The sequence below is a fragment of the Drosophila hydei genome, unplaced genomic scaffold (genome assembly GCF_003285905.1).
Source record: "Drosophila hydei strain 15085-1641.00,03,60 unplaced genomic scaffold, DhydRS2 tig00008130-arrow-arrow-pilon, whole genome shotgun sequence".
NCBI classification, from domain to species: Eukaryota; Metazoa; Arthropoda; class Insecta; order Diptera; family Drosophilidae; genus Drosophila; species Drosophila hydei.
The window spans coordinates 1,798,694-1,812,478 of NW_022045839.1; the positions used below are offsets into that span (position 1 = coordinate 1,798,694).

The window sequence follows — 13,785 nt, forward strand, 5'->3', positions numbered from 1 at the left end:
TAAAAAGATCATTTTTATAGTACTTACACAGATAGTTTAATAATCGTATTTCCCAGCCGCTATATTTAGATAGGTACATAAATTAGTGTTAACTACATGGAATCGATGCAGAAACGTAAATATAACTCATCCAATGACTCGAGCATCAAGCTCTTTGGATTGAAACGTATTTGGCTCACAGTTTTCTCACACACTTCGACACGATGCGAGCGCAGTATGTGAGCCACGCCCAGTTTGAGCATAAGCAAGCCCAGTCGACTGCCTATGCAGCCATGTGGGCCAGCGCCAAAGGGTATATATGTCATGGGTATTATATTTTTTAAATGTGGCGGCGCAAAACGTTCCGGATCAAAGTGCAAAGGTTTGGGCCAGTACTAAAAAAGAGTTATGAAGAGTTAGTGAGGGTTTACTTAAAGACTTAGTATACTTAGAGTTTTACAGTTAAAGTATAACGTCAGTATGGTCTACCATCTGATTAGAATGTTTTGTTATGCATTCCAATTAGCTAATTTATATCAGTTCAATGACTGCAAACAACCCGTACTTGTTTTCCAATTGGGAAATAAGCAATGGGAATTAGTGTACATGTAGTTTGCTTTTTCCAATTAGACAATACATAGATAAACTCGCTTCATATTGGATTTTCCTAGTAATATCCAAATATGCTTGACTGTCTTATTAGTCAATTTTATAGAAGCTTTCACTGCATATGTAAATCTTAAGTTTTCACTATATGTATCAATATTTCACTCTCACCTTGGCATCGCGCTGTATGCCCAATATGGATATATAGGCCGGCATACCAGCTGGTATAACATAGTCAATGTGCGGCTGCAGTGAGAAGCCCTCGGGCCGTGTGCATTCGCGATTAATGAAAGCAGCAGCGGGATAGAGGCGCAAGGCCTCCTGGCAAACCATTTTGAGATAAGGCAAAGTGGACGCTGTCTCATAGCTTAGCTGCGCGTCCTTGCCAAAGGCTGTGGCCAGCTCCTGCTTCAAGCGTCGCTGCAACGCCGGCTGCTTGGCCAGCTCGTACAACGTGAAGCCCAACATGGAGGACGAAGTCTCAAAGCCAGCGAGTAAAATGATACCCGCTTGGGAAGCTGTGAAATCCGAATGCTGCGTATGTTGCAGCTGCTCCAGCAGTGCAATCAGATCGACATCCACATCTGTTAGAGAGTTACTCACTTTACGCCGCTGCCTCTCCACCAGCTGCCTCATAAAACGCGAATAGCTGGCGGCAAAGAGCTTGGCGCGCAGCAACCAAGTCCATTGTGGTAAAAAGAAGATGCAGAGGAGATGCAGCACCTTTATGGGATTTGGATGGAGCACTTGCTTGGTCTGTTGCCTTAACAGTGATTCACCATGACGCAGTCCACCCACATCCAAGCTATAGAACAATCTGCCCGTCACATCGCTCGTATACAGCTGGCACATCTCACTCAGCGGCAGCACCTGCTCCATCTTTCCGGCCATTAGGCGACCCAGATGCTGCTCCAGCTCGAGCAGCACCTGCTGCATCATGGGATACATGCGCCGCTTCATCCGCCCACTGCTAAACATCTGCGACATGCGCCGACGACTCTCGCGCCACACCGGATACTTGGCCAAGGGCAGGGTCAGGGCCCCCATTGGATCATGATGAGCATCGGCGGCTTCGTAACGATTGAGAAAGCTATTGAATTCCTTGATCAGCACCAGGCGTATTAGTTCCGGATCGCGCAGCATTAGCGCCGGCGTTTGGAATACATAGAAGCCGCCAAGCTTTGCCTGCTCAATGCGAGCATCCGCATAGATTTCCTTGAAGAGATCTCCGAACGAGATGCGCAGCAGCAGCAGCTGCTTCAGATGACCAAATGGCGTCCACCTCGAGGCGGGCAAATGTACAAGTCGATGACGACGAAAGTAACTGTAGCGCTGCTCCAGATACAGGTAGGTGAAGAGCAGCGTCAGAAACAACAGCAGCAGACCCCAGGAGAAAGCTAACATAGCTGCAAGATAGAGGGCGGTAGATGGAAGATAGAAGATCGAGAGCTGCAATTGAAGAAGGTCGAATGAGAAGATATTGGGCAAATCCTCTAAAGTATATATATTCAGAGTTTAGCTCTGTATATAGATGAGTAATATAATACTTAATGTAGACGAACCTACAGAGATTAATTGAATTTAAATATTGCTTACCATGTACTAACTACATAACCTCACAAAGTTACATTTCTAACCTCACTTTTTGAAAATTTCTGCCAATCTACAATTGTGTCTTATTCATTCATAACGTATACAACTAAACTTGTAGAAATTGATTAATATAACTTAATTTACCTTTAATTTGATAGACTTTCGAATACCTAACCTCACATTAACTCAAACATAACCTCATTTTCCTGAAGCATCAATCAAATTAACCATTAATGTGAAGACTACATAAAATTTGAATATGCTTTGCTAGCTCATCTCTTACATAAGCTCACAAAGTAAAGTTCAATGAAATGTGGAATACAAAAGAAACAAAAAGAAGAAGAATAAGAAGAAGAGGAATATACAATGAAAAGCGCATTTCATTCAGAAAACTTAAAACCGAGAATAGAAACTGAACTCGTGACGCAATTAGCTTAACCCCGATCGCAATCTTCCACTGCGAGCTGAGGATAAACACCGCATGGAACGGCAAACGCAGCGAACAGTAGCTGGGCATAGCTTGAGCATGACGCTTGGAACGGTGCTGCTTCTGGTGATCTTTATCCTGGTGTGTGGATATTGCTATCTGCGGCAACATTATGCCTATTGGATAGTTCGTGGAGTGCCGGAGCTGCGTCCTCGCTTGCTCGTGGGCAACTTGGGCGGCTTGTTGAGCTTGCGTAGCAGTCCGGCGGATTTTATGGGCGAGCTGTACAACCATGCGGATGCCCAGGACAAGCCCTTTGTGGGCATTCATGTATTCCATAAGCCGGCGCTGCTCTTACGCGATCCGGCCCTGATTAAACGCATCATGGTCAAGGACTTTGCCAAGTTCAGCAATCGCTACTCGAACTCGGACTACAAAGGTGATCCGTTGGGCTCGCAGAACATATTCTTTCTGAAGAACCCGGCGTGGAAGGAGGTGCGCCTCAAGCTGTCCCCATTCTTTACCAGCAACCGACTGAAGCACATGTATCCGCTGATCGACGAGGTTGGCCGCAATCTGGACGCGTATCTGCGCCAGCAGCCGCTGCATAATGAGCGAATGCGCTACTTCGATCTGGAGGCCAAGGAGCTGTGTGCTCTCTTCACCACGGATGTGATTGCAACGGTGGCCTATGGCGTCCAGGCGAACAGTTTCACCCAGCCAAATGGCGAGTTCCGTCGCCATGGCCGGGCGGTCTTTCAGTTTAGCTTGAAGCGTGCCGCGGAGTTCACGCTGGTCTTCTTCTTGCCACAGCTGGTGCCCTACTTCGGCTTCAAGGTGGTGCCCGCCGAGGCCACCAAGTTCCTGCGCAACACCATCAACTATGTCATGGCCGAGCGAGAGAAGTCCCAGCAGACACGCAACGATCTAATCGATCTGCTGATCGACTTCAAGCGTAGCTCTCAGGAATCCAAATTCGTCTTCGATGGCGACATTCTGGTGGCTCAGGCTGTGCTCTTCTTTACCGCCGGCTTTGAATCCTCCTCCTCGACCATGGCCTTTGCCTTGTACGAGCTGGCCAAGCATCCCGAAGTGCAGCAACGTCTCAGAGCAGAGATCAAACAGGCTCTGATTGCCAGCGGAGGCTGCGTTACCCAGCAGCTGATCGACTCCTTGGAATATATGCAAATGATCTTGCAGGAGGTGCTGCGCATGTATCCACCCTTGCCATTTCTCGACCGCGAGTGCACCAGCGATGAGGGTTACTCCCTCTCGCCCTTTCACAAGTTCTGCGTGCCCAAGGGCATGCCCGTTTACATACCAGCTTATGCCTTGCACATGGATCCGCAGGTAAGTTTGATAGAAGATGCATCTATAGAGGTGTCTTGCCTTAACTTGTACTTCATGGCTTCACTATTTATCTATCCTTAAATACAACCTCTATGTACCTTTCACTGAACTATATTTTCTTGACCTCTTTAGTTTAGAATTTCCTCTTGGCATGACCTTCAGCCCTCGCTTTTAACTATTCTCCTCAAGCAATTCCTTGTTCTTCTCTTAGCTGGTTAATACTGGAACAAGTTTCTATAATTTTGTTCTTTGGAAACTTAGACTTCCTCTTCTTCTAACTTCTTCTTGTACATCCTTAGTCTGCTAAGCTCTGCAACTCTCTAAGGTTTCCTTTCATACTCTTTCCTAGCAAACTTTATTGAACCATTCTAATGCCTTTTCTCTCTTTTCTCCTTACTTAATGTTCTATTAATCTCTTAAGCTGACTTTTCATTGAACTTTAGCTAAGGAACTTACGTCTACTAAATTTCTCTTACTCTAACGTCCTTAACTACTCTTTTACAAACTACAAACTTTTCTCAGGCATCAATTAATCGAGGCCCAAGAAATTTCCTTTAATCTAAGCTACAAATCTCTTCTTGCTTTAGCTTCGCTTTACAACTGTTTTCATAAAAATGTTCTTTATTTCACTCTCTTCACTCCTTGCTCCCAGCATCTGTTCACCAATTTCAGACTTCTTCTAACTTCCGCCGTCTCTCTCTCTCCTCGCAGTACTATCCGCAGCCTCGGCAGTTTCAGCCGGAGCGTTTCTCCTCGAGCAATCGCAAGCTGCACATACCGTATACGTATATGCCGTTTGGTTTGGGTCCGCATGGATGCATTGGGGAGCGCTATGGCTATTTGCAGGCAAAGGTGGGCTTGGTCTATGTGTTGCGCAATCATTTGGTGACAACTTCGGAGCGCACACCGCGACGCATGAAGTTGGACGCGAAGGCAATAATACTACAGGCCGATGGCGGCATCAATCTGAGACTCGTGCGCGATCCGCTGGGCGTTTGACTATAACTTACTTGAACTTTAAATGGGAGATACGCTGGCGTTGGAGTCGGATAGTCGGATAGTCGGATAGTTCACCTGTCAGCAACTGACATAGCACTAAGTTTCCATTTCGCGTGTCATCGCATTTTAAATTTCTCAAGACGAGCATTCGAACATCAAAATGCCTTTTGATTGCCTCCGATATTTGCGTGTCGCAAGTTGCGACGAGGTGCAACAGATAATCAAAGTACACTGCGACGGCACCCTCTAGTAATCCCCAAATAAATAAGGGCCGACCTTTGCTCAAATTATCATTAGTGCGACTAAAAATCATTAGCCCCTCAAATTCGACTATCACAAATTAAATCACGCGTTCTTATGATATAATAAAGAACCTTCTTTAAGCAGCTTCAAGGGCAAAGCATCGAAAATCACTAAATATAATAATAAATATTATTTTTTCATAATATAAAAAAGAAACTTTATAAAAGCCTTAAAGGACTTTTAAAGAGATAGACAAAAAAATATGATAAAAAATATTAAACAAAGCAGGACTGAAGGTTTTTTAGTAATATAAACAAATATGAATATTAGAAAAAAATATTTCTATATTAAACAATAATTTTAGATCAGCTTAAAGGGGCATAATTACTTTCTTTTTTTTTTGGAATGAAAATAAAATTAGAATTTCTACAAAGGCTTCCCTATCAGATCATATAGGGTTTATAGTGCCTAGTATAAATAAATAAATAAATAATAATAAATATATTTATTTATAATAAATAAATATATTTATATATATATATATATATATATATATATATATATATTTATATACATTATATATACATTATAATATTAACAACAAACTGCACCCATTTACATGCCCTGCACTGTGCATGCTCTTAATAATTTTAACGCTTCAGAATTTTAGCTTATATAAATCAAATCAGCGCTTAATCCCGACTCAAATCGATATTTAAACGATTTGCATTGCCCGTAAAATATTATAAAAAAATGCTATCATGCAATTGAGTAATCTGTAAAAATCTGGGCTCGAAGCGTCGCCAGCTGTCAGTTGAATGCCAGGGTCAAAGCGTTTAACTTTTAATTTAATAGTTTTATTTACTACAAAGAACAAGGTAATCTAATCAGAGGACAGATAAAATAACAAAATCTTGGAAATGTTTTCATATTTTCTTTTTAATGTAAAGCAAAACCCAAAACAAAACTAAATATATAACTGTAAAGCTATATTACCAAACGAGAAGAGGGATAGACTCACAGAGCACTCGCATCGTAAAGTCTATCGTTAACAATCTCGAGGAACAGACCTCCCTCCAGCTGTAGTACGAAACTCTTCGGATCGAATTTAATGTCCTTCGTGGTCTGCGGGCAGGAGCGCACGAAATGATTCTTGAGGAAGTGCACCAGACCCAGTTTGGCTTGGAGCAGTCCGATTCGGCTGCCAATGCAATTGTGGGGACCCAGGCCGAAGGGCTGGTAGGCCATGGGCTCAATCGATTTGCGTTTCTCGGGCGAGAAACGTTCGGGATCAAATCGATTCGGATTGGTCCAGTACTATACAAGAGATGGTTGATTAGAGCATGATTGCTTACCACAACAAAGTTACCTTAGGATCACGCTGCAGTCCGTAGATGGGTATAAAGATGGGCGTTCCATTCTCCAGTTTGAAATCGTAGTAGGGCTTCAGCGATAAGTCCGTTTCCCCCTTGATGCTCTGATATTCGCGATCTAGAAAAGGTAAGACTGGATACAGCCGCAAGACCTCGTCGGTCACCATGGATAGATATTCGAGTGAATTGATTGTGTCGTAGCTCAGTTTGCCGTCCTTCTCCTTGCGGAGGGCTTCATTGATCTCCTGTCGTAGACGCTGCTGCAACTCCGGCTGCCTGGCCAGCTCCATCAGGGCAAACGACATGGTGGACGAGCTCGTCTCGAAGCCCGCCGTAAAGAACACCCCAGCCTGAGCTACCAAAAAGTCGCTGCTATTGGCCAGATGCGACTTGCCTGGCTCCAAGGCTGCCTCCTTGCGTAGGCCCACGAGCACATCAATTAGATCATTCCGCACCGTCGCCGTTCGCTCGCGCTCCGACATGACATGGCCAATGGTATTTCGCAAGAATTTGGAAAACTCGTCCGGAAATACCTTGATGCGCAGCAGCGACACCAGCTTCGGCAAAAAGAAGGCAACGAAGAAGTCCTTGCTGCGCAGCAACGTCGGCTCGAAGACCTTACGGCCCTGCCTACGGAACTCAGCATCCGGATTCGACAAGCAATTCGCACGCACTCCATATGCAATTGTTGCTATTGAGTCCGTCGTAAACCTAGCGCACACTTCCTTGATTTCTGTCACATAGGCGGCTTCATTTGCTGGCCTCTCCTTGGCTAGCAGCGACTCCAGATCTGCGGCTATCTATAAAGTGGCTCGATTTAGTTTGGAATTGGAAGTTAGTCCTGTTTACAGAACCCACCTCTTGCATTAGTGGATACATCTGCTTCATCTTTCCGCTGGTAAAAACCGGAGTCAGCTTTGTCCTTATCTCCTTCCACTGTGGATTGCGCACAAAGAACAGATTGCTGGAGCCAAGGGCATCGTAATGTGGATCGGTGCGTCCATAGCGATTGGTGAAACGATTAAAATCTTTGATTAGCACCGATTTAATCAGTTCCGGCTCGCGTATAACCAGACCGGGCTTATTGATCACATAGATGCCAACAACGGCCTCATTCTCCATCCGCGGATCGCTGTACACGCTCGAGATGTGCAAGCCAAAGGAGTTCGATTGCGTAAACACCGGCAATGTATTCCCTATAATGCGCGTGGGCTGTATATAGGGTATGCCCTTGCGCTGCCAATAGCTGTGATTCCGCTGGAACCACACATAAATAGCGCCCAGTGCGCCGACAATCAAAAAAAGGGCCTCCGTTAGCGCCATTTCCCGGCGACTCTACAAAACAGATTAAAGCCAATTGTCAGCTGAACTTTAATTATTAACAATTAATCAAAACTTGAGCTATCTACATGCAGTAATTGTCTCTTATCAAACCTAAGTGTTTTCTAATCTTGTTTATTGTTGATAGTTTGTAAAAACTACTTCGCAATATTGCGTCTTGTTTATGGAAAATAAGCAGAAAGAAGCGCTTTAATCTCTGTTAATCTTTACAAATAATATTATATATAATAGAACATTTTCTTGACGCAGAAATTATTTTTGCCGGAAAACGGGAAATTTCAATTTATTTAATTTAAGAAAGGGTTTTTTTGGTTTAAATGTTTTAGTTTTGGGTATTTTAGAAAATATTTTCACAACTTTATTCAGATTTTGTTTTTATTTTATTACATATTACATCTAATTAAGATATTATAGTTCTCTAATTTATATCAATTCTATAGGTCGCATCCTTTGCCAGACTTTCGTTTCACTTTTTATTTAATTCAGCAGTTATCACTTAAGTTAGGCTTCAACTGACCTAGTAGATACTTTGTAGTAATTAATTGTATTCACACCCGATCACAAGTACCGACAATTAGCTAGTCTGAAATAACACTTGCGATCGATTTAAGTTGACTTCAGGTTTTTATAGTCACCTTCCAGTAGATGATTATGAAAATGTTAGTTTGCTTTAGAGCAAAGCTCAACTAGAAGATACGTTGTAAACTGCTTCTAGGCTCAAGCAAATACAGCTTATTTGTTGAGCGATTCCAAAAATCTGGGTTATCAAAGCAATACATATATACATTTGGAAAATATAAAAAATATTGTGTAAATAAATACATGTATATATATGTATATAAACATTTTCGTTAAATACAGGGTATTACGTGTATAATATAGTTTAGCTAACTGATAAACAAATTGCATAGAAAAATGAATTGTTGTCGAGATTTGTAAAAAACACTTAAAAACAACGGATTGACAGATTTACAATAAAAAGTTGTAAAACTAGAATATATACGAGGGTGGTCTGAAATGTCGCTAATAAGCAGGTTTAATTTATTTTTATTTATATACATATATTTACATACATTGCAGAACTTTTCAGACTACCCTCGTATGTTTATTGTATAGTTTAGGCGAAGTATTGCACAGCTTTTCAAATTCATTGTCAAATCAAATTTTCCTTGAATGCAACTATCGCATAGTGTCGTGGTGATATAACCGCATCGAACAGATCAATTAAATAGCTGTGCTCGTAGCCCAGTTCCTTGAGGAACAGCAGCCGATCGAGAAGTATTAAGCTCTCCACCACCGGAGCAAATGACATGCGCAGTAGATAGAAGAGCGACAGATAATGTTGATCTGATTCGTGTTGCTGCAGCAAGGCCTTCAGTTCGTCTTCTTTGATTTCAGCCAACCAAGGTTCATTCAGCTTCTTTGAACACTTCTGCACATATTCCACAAAATCGTCACATTTTTTTACTTTGCCCACTTGCAGTGAATTCTTTAAATCCGGCGCATGTCTGCAGACCAGAAGCTCGAGCAGTGCGCGATAGTAGAGCGAGATGTTAGGCAGTTCCTTGGCTGACAAAGTACGTTCAATGGATTGTGCGGCTAGCATTCGGGCATTCCGACCCAATTTAAATTGGCGCTGCTGAAGGTAGTGACTCAAGGGGAATCCATAATCAGTTGACTTGGACATCAATGCCTTGTTGCCAAAGAATTCCTGTTCCGAGTACCGTTCGTTCAATAAATGATAACAGCAGCCCACATTGCACAGTACGCGGCAATTATTCTGAGCATGAAAGACTTGTAAGCAAGTTGCGGCTAGATTTCCACAGGTGTGTAAGCCGGTAAGACATATGCAAGGATCAACTACTTCTTGGTCATCCTCAAAATGTTTCTTCAGTAAATCACACAAGTTTAGTTTGGTGGTTATGTACATTGAAGTGGTTTTATATTTCTTAATGGGGGCAGTTGTATGTGCTTCCTTAGTAGGAGACTTTTTACCGCGTCTCGGTGGTGTTTTGCCTTGGTTTAATATCTCGGCGCGTTCTGTTAAGCCGTTCCAGGCGCGCTAATTCAAATAAACAGCAAATAAAAAGTGTTGATTAACGATTGAAAGCAAATGACTGATTAGCACTCAGCATGAAATGAATTAATCGATATATCGATATATCGATATATATTTCAGCAACCCCATTTCGCAGCTGTCATTCACGCTTCTTCTTATTGCTGCATGCACGACGCGAAAACGTTTTAGCCGGCAAATAAATACGCGATTTTGTTTTTCATTCTATAAATAAAAAAAAACACACATACAATATGTCTGCTGGCATGCCCATTAATCCTAAACCATTTCTAAATGGCCTAACAGGAAAGCCCGTGCTCGTTAAACTGAAATGGGGCCAGGAGTACAAGGGCTTTCTTGTCTCAGTTGATGGCTACATGAACATGCAGCTGGCTAACACCGAGGAAGTTATCGAAGGCTCTGTTACGGGTAATCTAGGCGAAGTGCTGATACGCTGCAACAATGTACTTTACATCAAAGGCATGGAGGATGACGATGAGGAGGGCGAGATGCGCGACTAAACTAGTTCTTAGTACAACTTAGCATTAAGTGTCCAAAAAGTAAATGAAATAAATCTTGTGTATTTATCTATAAGAATACATACCTGTAATTTACTATCTCGTGAAAGAGCATTTTTTGTGTTCGACTCATTGGCATCAATTCCAAGCACCGAAAGTCCATACTGCAACCCCAATCTCGATGAGAGATATCCTTTGCCATCACCAGCATCAACAATATAGCAATTGGACCCTGCCACTAAACTCTTCACGAGTTTGTTCACCAAAGCCGCGGTTAGCTCCACCTGTGAATAGTAGTGTGTAGATGAATTGTGCGTTAATTTCTATCCATCTAGAGATTGCAAAACTGTGAGCTTTATATTTTAAAGTAGATTATGATTATATATTTGCAAGACTAGGAAGCTTTCCTGCATTGCTTAGAATCACTTGGTACGCACCTCATGGCACTTTTTAGCGCTCATAAATTCTTTAATGCTCAGCTCTGTTTGCATTTGGGCATTTAGGATCTGGTCCAGTTGCTCAACACTGGTTAACAGGTCCGTAGAACTGGACAAGCGTTGGCACTCGCTAGCTTTCAAAAATTGGGCAAGTGCTGGAAACTTCTGGAAATCAGGCGACTTATTTGAAAACAATGTTTCTATTGCTCGTTGTACGTGGTCAGCTGTTGGAAGCTCTGCTCTCAATGGCGAAGGCACATATTCTTTCCAATGGTCGTCCGTTAGATAGTTAACCATGTGGCAATTAATAAAAGTCGAATATGGCGTCAAATATTCTATTAAAGCATTGAGACGATGCTCTAGCTCGTCCACTCCTACTTGTGCCATCTTGTGTCGTCTTCTAGAAACTGTAATCTTTGCGCTCCTGCGTTGTGTGTACAGTCTCCTGTGAAGCACCCTTTTTGGTACCCAACAAAGCACGCAGTAGCCGATGCGTGTTCCGGATGTGCTCCACAGCGCCAATGATGTCTTTGTCGGGATTGTTTTGACGTGGAAATTGTTCAATAAGCTGCCGCAGCTGTTCCAATGTGCGTTGCAACTTTTCCGTATGTGGTAATTGCTGTTGGGCCACCACTTGGCCGTAAATGGCACCCAATTCCTCGCCAAGTTGAACGCCTTGAGCGTAGCCTAGTTGGTAGCCCTCTTGATTACCCTGAGCCCTACCGTCGCTGATACCCTCCGCGTAACCCTTGCGTGCGTGTTTTTCCTCGGTCAGCACTATATCATCGAACAGATCATTAATATCTCGCGAATCACCGGACATCGTTGCAATGTGTAGTCCACACTTAGTTATCGATACAAGCTTATCGATAATGTCCGGGTTTTATACAAAACTAAATCAAAAGTTTTGCAGCACTAGTTTTTGGCCATGCATATGTAACTTGCATTCATAGTTATAATGCAATTTCAAAGATAGTTTTCGATATAAAATAAAAACCCTACGCGCTTTGCAACACTTCAGAATTCAAAAATAGTTGCTCAATGGTTATGCTCGATCTGCCCAAAACAGTTTTTTTTTTAATAATTTTTACTAATGCTTAAAGCAAGGCACATATAGCTGGAACTAATTTAACTCTATTTAATTTGTTACTACTCCCAAGCATCTGTATCATCATCGGAATTGCCCTCATCGCTGGACATGGAACAACTTTTGTTTTTCTCTATTGGTGCTGCAATTATTTTTGACAGTTGCAGCATCATGGGATTCCCAGCTTGATCCGCCGAATTTTGATTGCCTGAGATTCCCTTGCGACGCAGCATAAGCTTATTGTGTAAATCCGCCATCAAATCACCTCCACTGATTGGACTGCCTCCTGCTCTAGAACGACTTGTCCCATGGGCATTTTGTTTACCATCTGCATCCGGATTGACGGGCGCAGCAGCTGATGAACGCAAGCGTCCACCGTGTGCACCCCCAGCCTTTCGTATGGCAGCCATCAGCTCGGATCGAGGATCGTCTGGCGGTGGTGCCTGCGAATTGGGTATGTTTAAAGGTGTCTGCAAGGATGGGGAGATGGGCTTGATGACGCCATCAGAAGGCAACTTGGCAATTGCTTGAGCGGGTGGTGTTGGCGGCGGCGGTGGTGGCGGTGGCGGTGGTGGTGGCGGTGGTGGTGTAGCTTGCGTAATTGGTGATGCACAAGGTTGTGTTGTATAAGATTTCCTAGTCATATGCGTCTGCGATGCTATTGCCTGCACTGTTATTTCCAAGTTAACGGGTGTCACATCTAACTTTTCACTTAGTTCCGGCAAGTCGGGTAAATCGATAAATTGATGCGATGGTGCAATGGGTGTTTGCTCCTCCACCGGCACATACTGCAAGTCATTCGCAATGCCCGGCAAATCGGGTAAGTCTAATGGCACATCGATCGCCGGAGCCGCCAAAGCTGCGGGCGTATAACGCAGATCACCAGCTGGAGTGGTTAGCTTGGTGGTGCCGTGTGCCAGCGAGTGGGGCGCCGGTGCTAATAACTGTGTTGACTTAGGTTTGTTGAGGACGTCACGCTTTTGGGGTTGTGGCGGAAATTTGCGCTTCCAGGCATTTAGATCATCGCTGCCATAGGCGAATTCATTGCTATTGAAGCGCAACAAAGCGGGCACTGATTTGACAGGTGGCAAAGCTCCCAAGCCAGTGATGCTATTCGTGCACCGACGTTCCATAATTAGCGGCGTTTCTTGCTGTTCCTCGCCACGCACGTGAAAGAATACGGAGTCCATATCCGCGGGATTATTCGCATCGCTCGTTGAGCCAGCATTGCGATTACGTTGGCGGTGTTCCGGTTTTGTTAATTGTTTTTGTGTTGTTGTGGGCATATCTATTGACTCTTTGACCACAGCTGGAAAGGTTGCGGGTATGTTGTTCAAAACACCGTTGCCTGGAAAACGGGCAGGCGCAAAGATTTTAATGGATTTTTTGGAACCAACAAGTGCATCAATTTTCGCTTGTGCACGCATGACACGCTCATTTATATGCTGAACCTTGGCACCATTTCTTTCCAATCGAGCATCGATGCGGCCAAAAATTGAGTTTATTGTTTTGTTTAGGCAGTCGAGCGACTGTGCTGCTCTGATTATTGTTTCCTCGTGATGTAGATCAGTTGGAATTATCGATACCTGGTAGGCGCTGTGCACATAACTCTCGCTCTCGTCCATTTTTGTTTTTTGGTTTTGGATATGGTGATAAATTAACTATACGTTTTTGTTTTTTTTTTGCAATTTCTATCGCCCCTTTGTTGCCCCTATCAAATCAACAGCTGGTTGTGCGAGATTCAATGTGATGCCAACTTGATTTTTGTCACAAATA

The 13,785-nt window shown here is 43.2% G+C and overlaps 5 protein-coding genes across 5 annotated transcripts; 1 reads left to right on the top strand and 4 right to left on the bottom strand.

The window, feature by feature from the left end:
- Window positions 1-92: 92 nt before the first annotated feature.
- On the bottom strand, window positions 93-8,695 carry LOC111597927. The gene is made up of 7 exons (XM_023312881.2): window positions 8,429-8,695; window positions 7,429-7,905; window positions 6,567-7,370; window positions 6,219-6,514; window positions 4,734-4,902; window positions 757-2,034; window positions 93-374 (listed from the first exon to the last, which is right to left on the bottom strand). Exons 2-7 carry the CDS (start codon window positions 7,891-7,893, stop codon window positions 93-95), a joined length of 3,294 nt encoding a protein of 1,097 aa, XP_023168649.2. The 5' UTR covers window positions 7,894-7,905; window positions 8,429-8,695.
- Window positions 8,696-8,845: 150 nt separating this feature from the next.
- LOC111597931 (methyltransferase-like protein 25) lies at window positions 8,846-11,327 on the bottom strand. Its single transcript, XM_023312886.2, has 3 exons — window positions 10,923-11,327; window positions 10,572-10,769; window positions 8,846-9,973 (listed from the first exon to the last, which is right to left on the bottom strand). The coding sequence occupies exons 1-3, from the start codon at window positions 11,307-11,309 to the stop codon at window positions 9,065-9,067; spliced, it is 1,494 nt and encodes a 497-aa protein (XP_023168654.2). The 5' UTR covers window positions 11,310-11,327; the 3' UTR covers window positions 8,846-9,064.
- On the top strand, window positions 10,100-10,519 carry LOC111597934 (small nuclear ribonucleoprotein F). Its single transcript, XM_023312888.2, has one exon. It carries the CDS (start codon window positions 10,222-10,224, stop codon window positions 10,486-10,488), a length of 267 nt encoding a protein of 88 aa, XP_023168656.1. The 5' UTR covers window positions 10,100-10,221; the 3' UTR covers window positions 10,489-10,519.
- On the bottom strand, window positions 11,301-11,876 carry LOC111597932 (protein LTO1 homolog). The gene has a single exon (XM_023312887.1). The coding sequence runs from the start codon at window positions 11,743-11,745 to the stop codon at window positions 11,323-11,325; it is 423 nt and encodes a 140-aa protein (XP_023168655.1). The 5' UTR covers window positions 11,746-11,876; the 3' UTR covers window positions 11,301-11,322.
- Window positions 11,877-11,971: 95 nt separating this feature from the next.
- LOC111597928 (WASH complex subunit 1) lies at window positions 11,972-13,736 on the bottom strand. The gene has a single exon (XM_023312882.2). It carries the CDS (start codon window positions 13,632-13,634, stop codon window positions 12,072-12,074), a length of 1,563 nt encoding a protein of 520 aa, XP_023168650.2. The 5' UTR covers window positions 13,635-13,736; the 3' UTR covers window positions 11,972-12,071.
- Window positions 13,737-13,785: the final 49 nt, after the last annotated feature.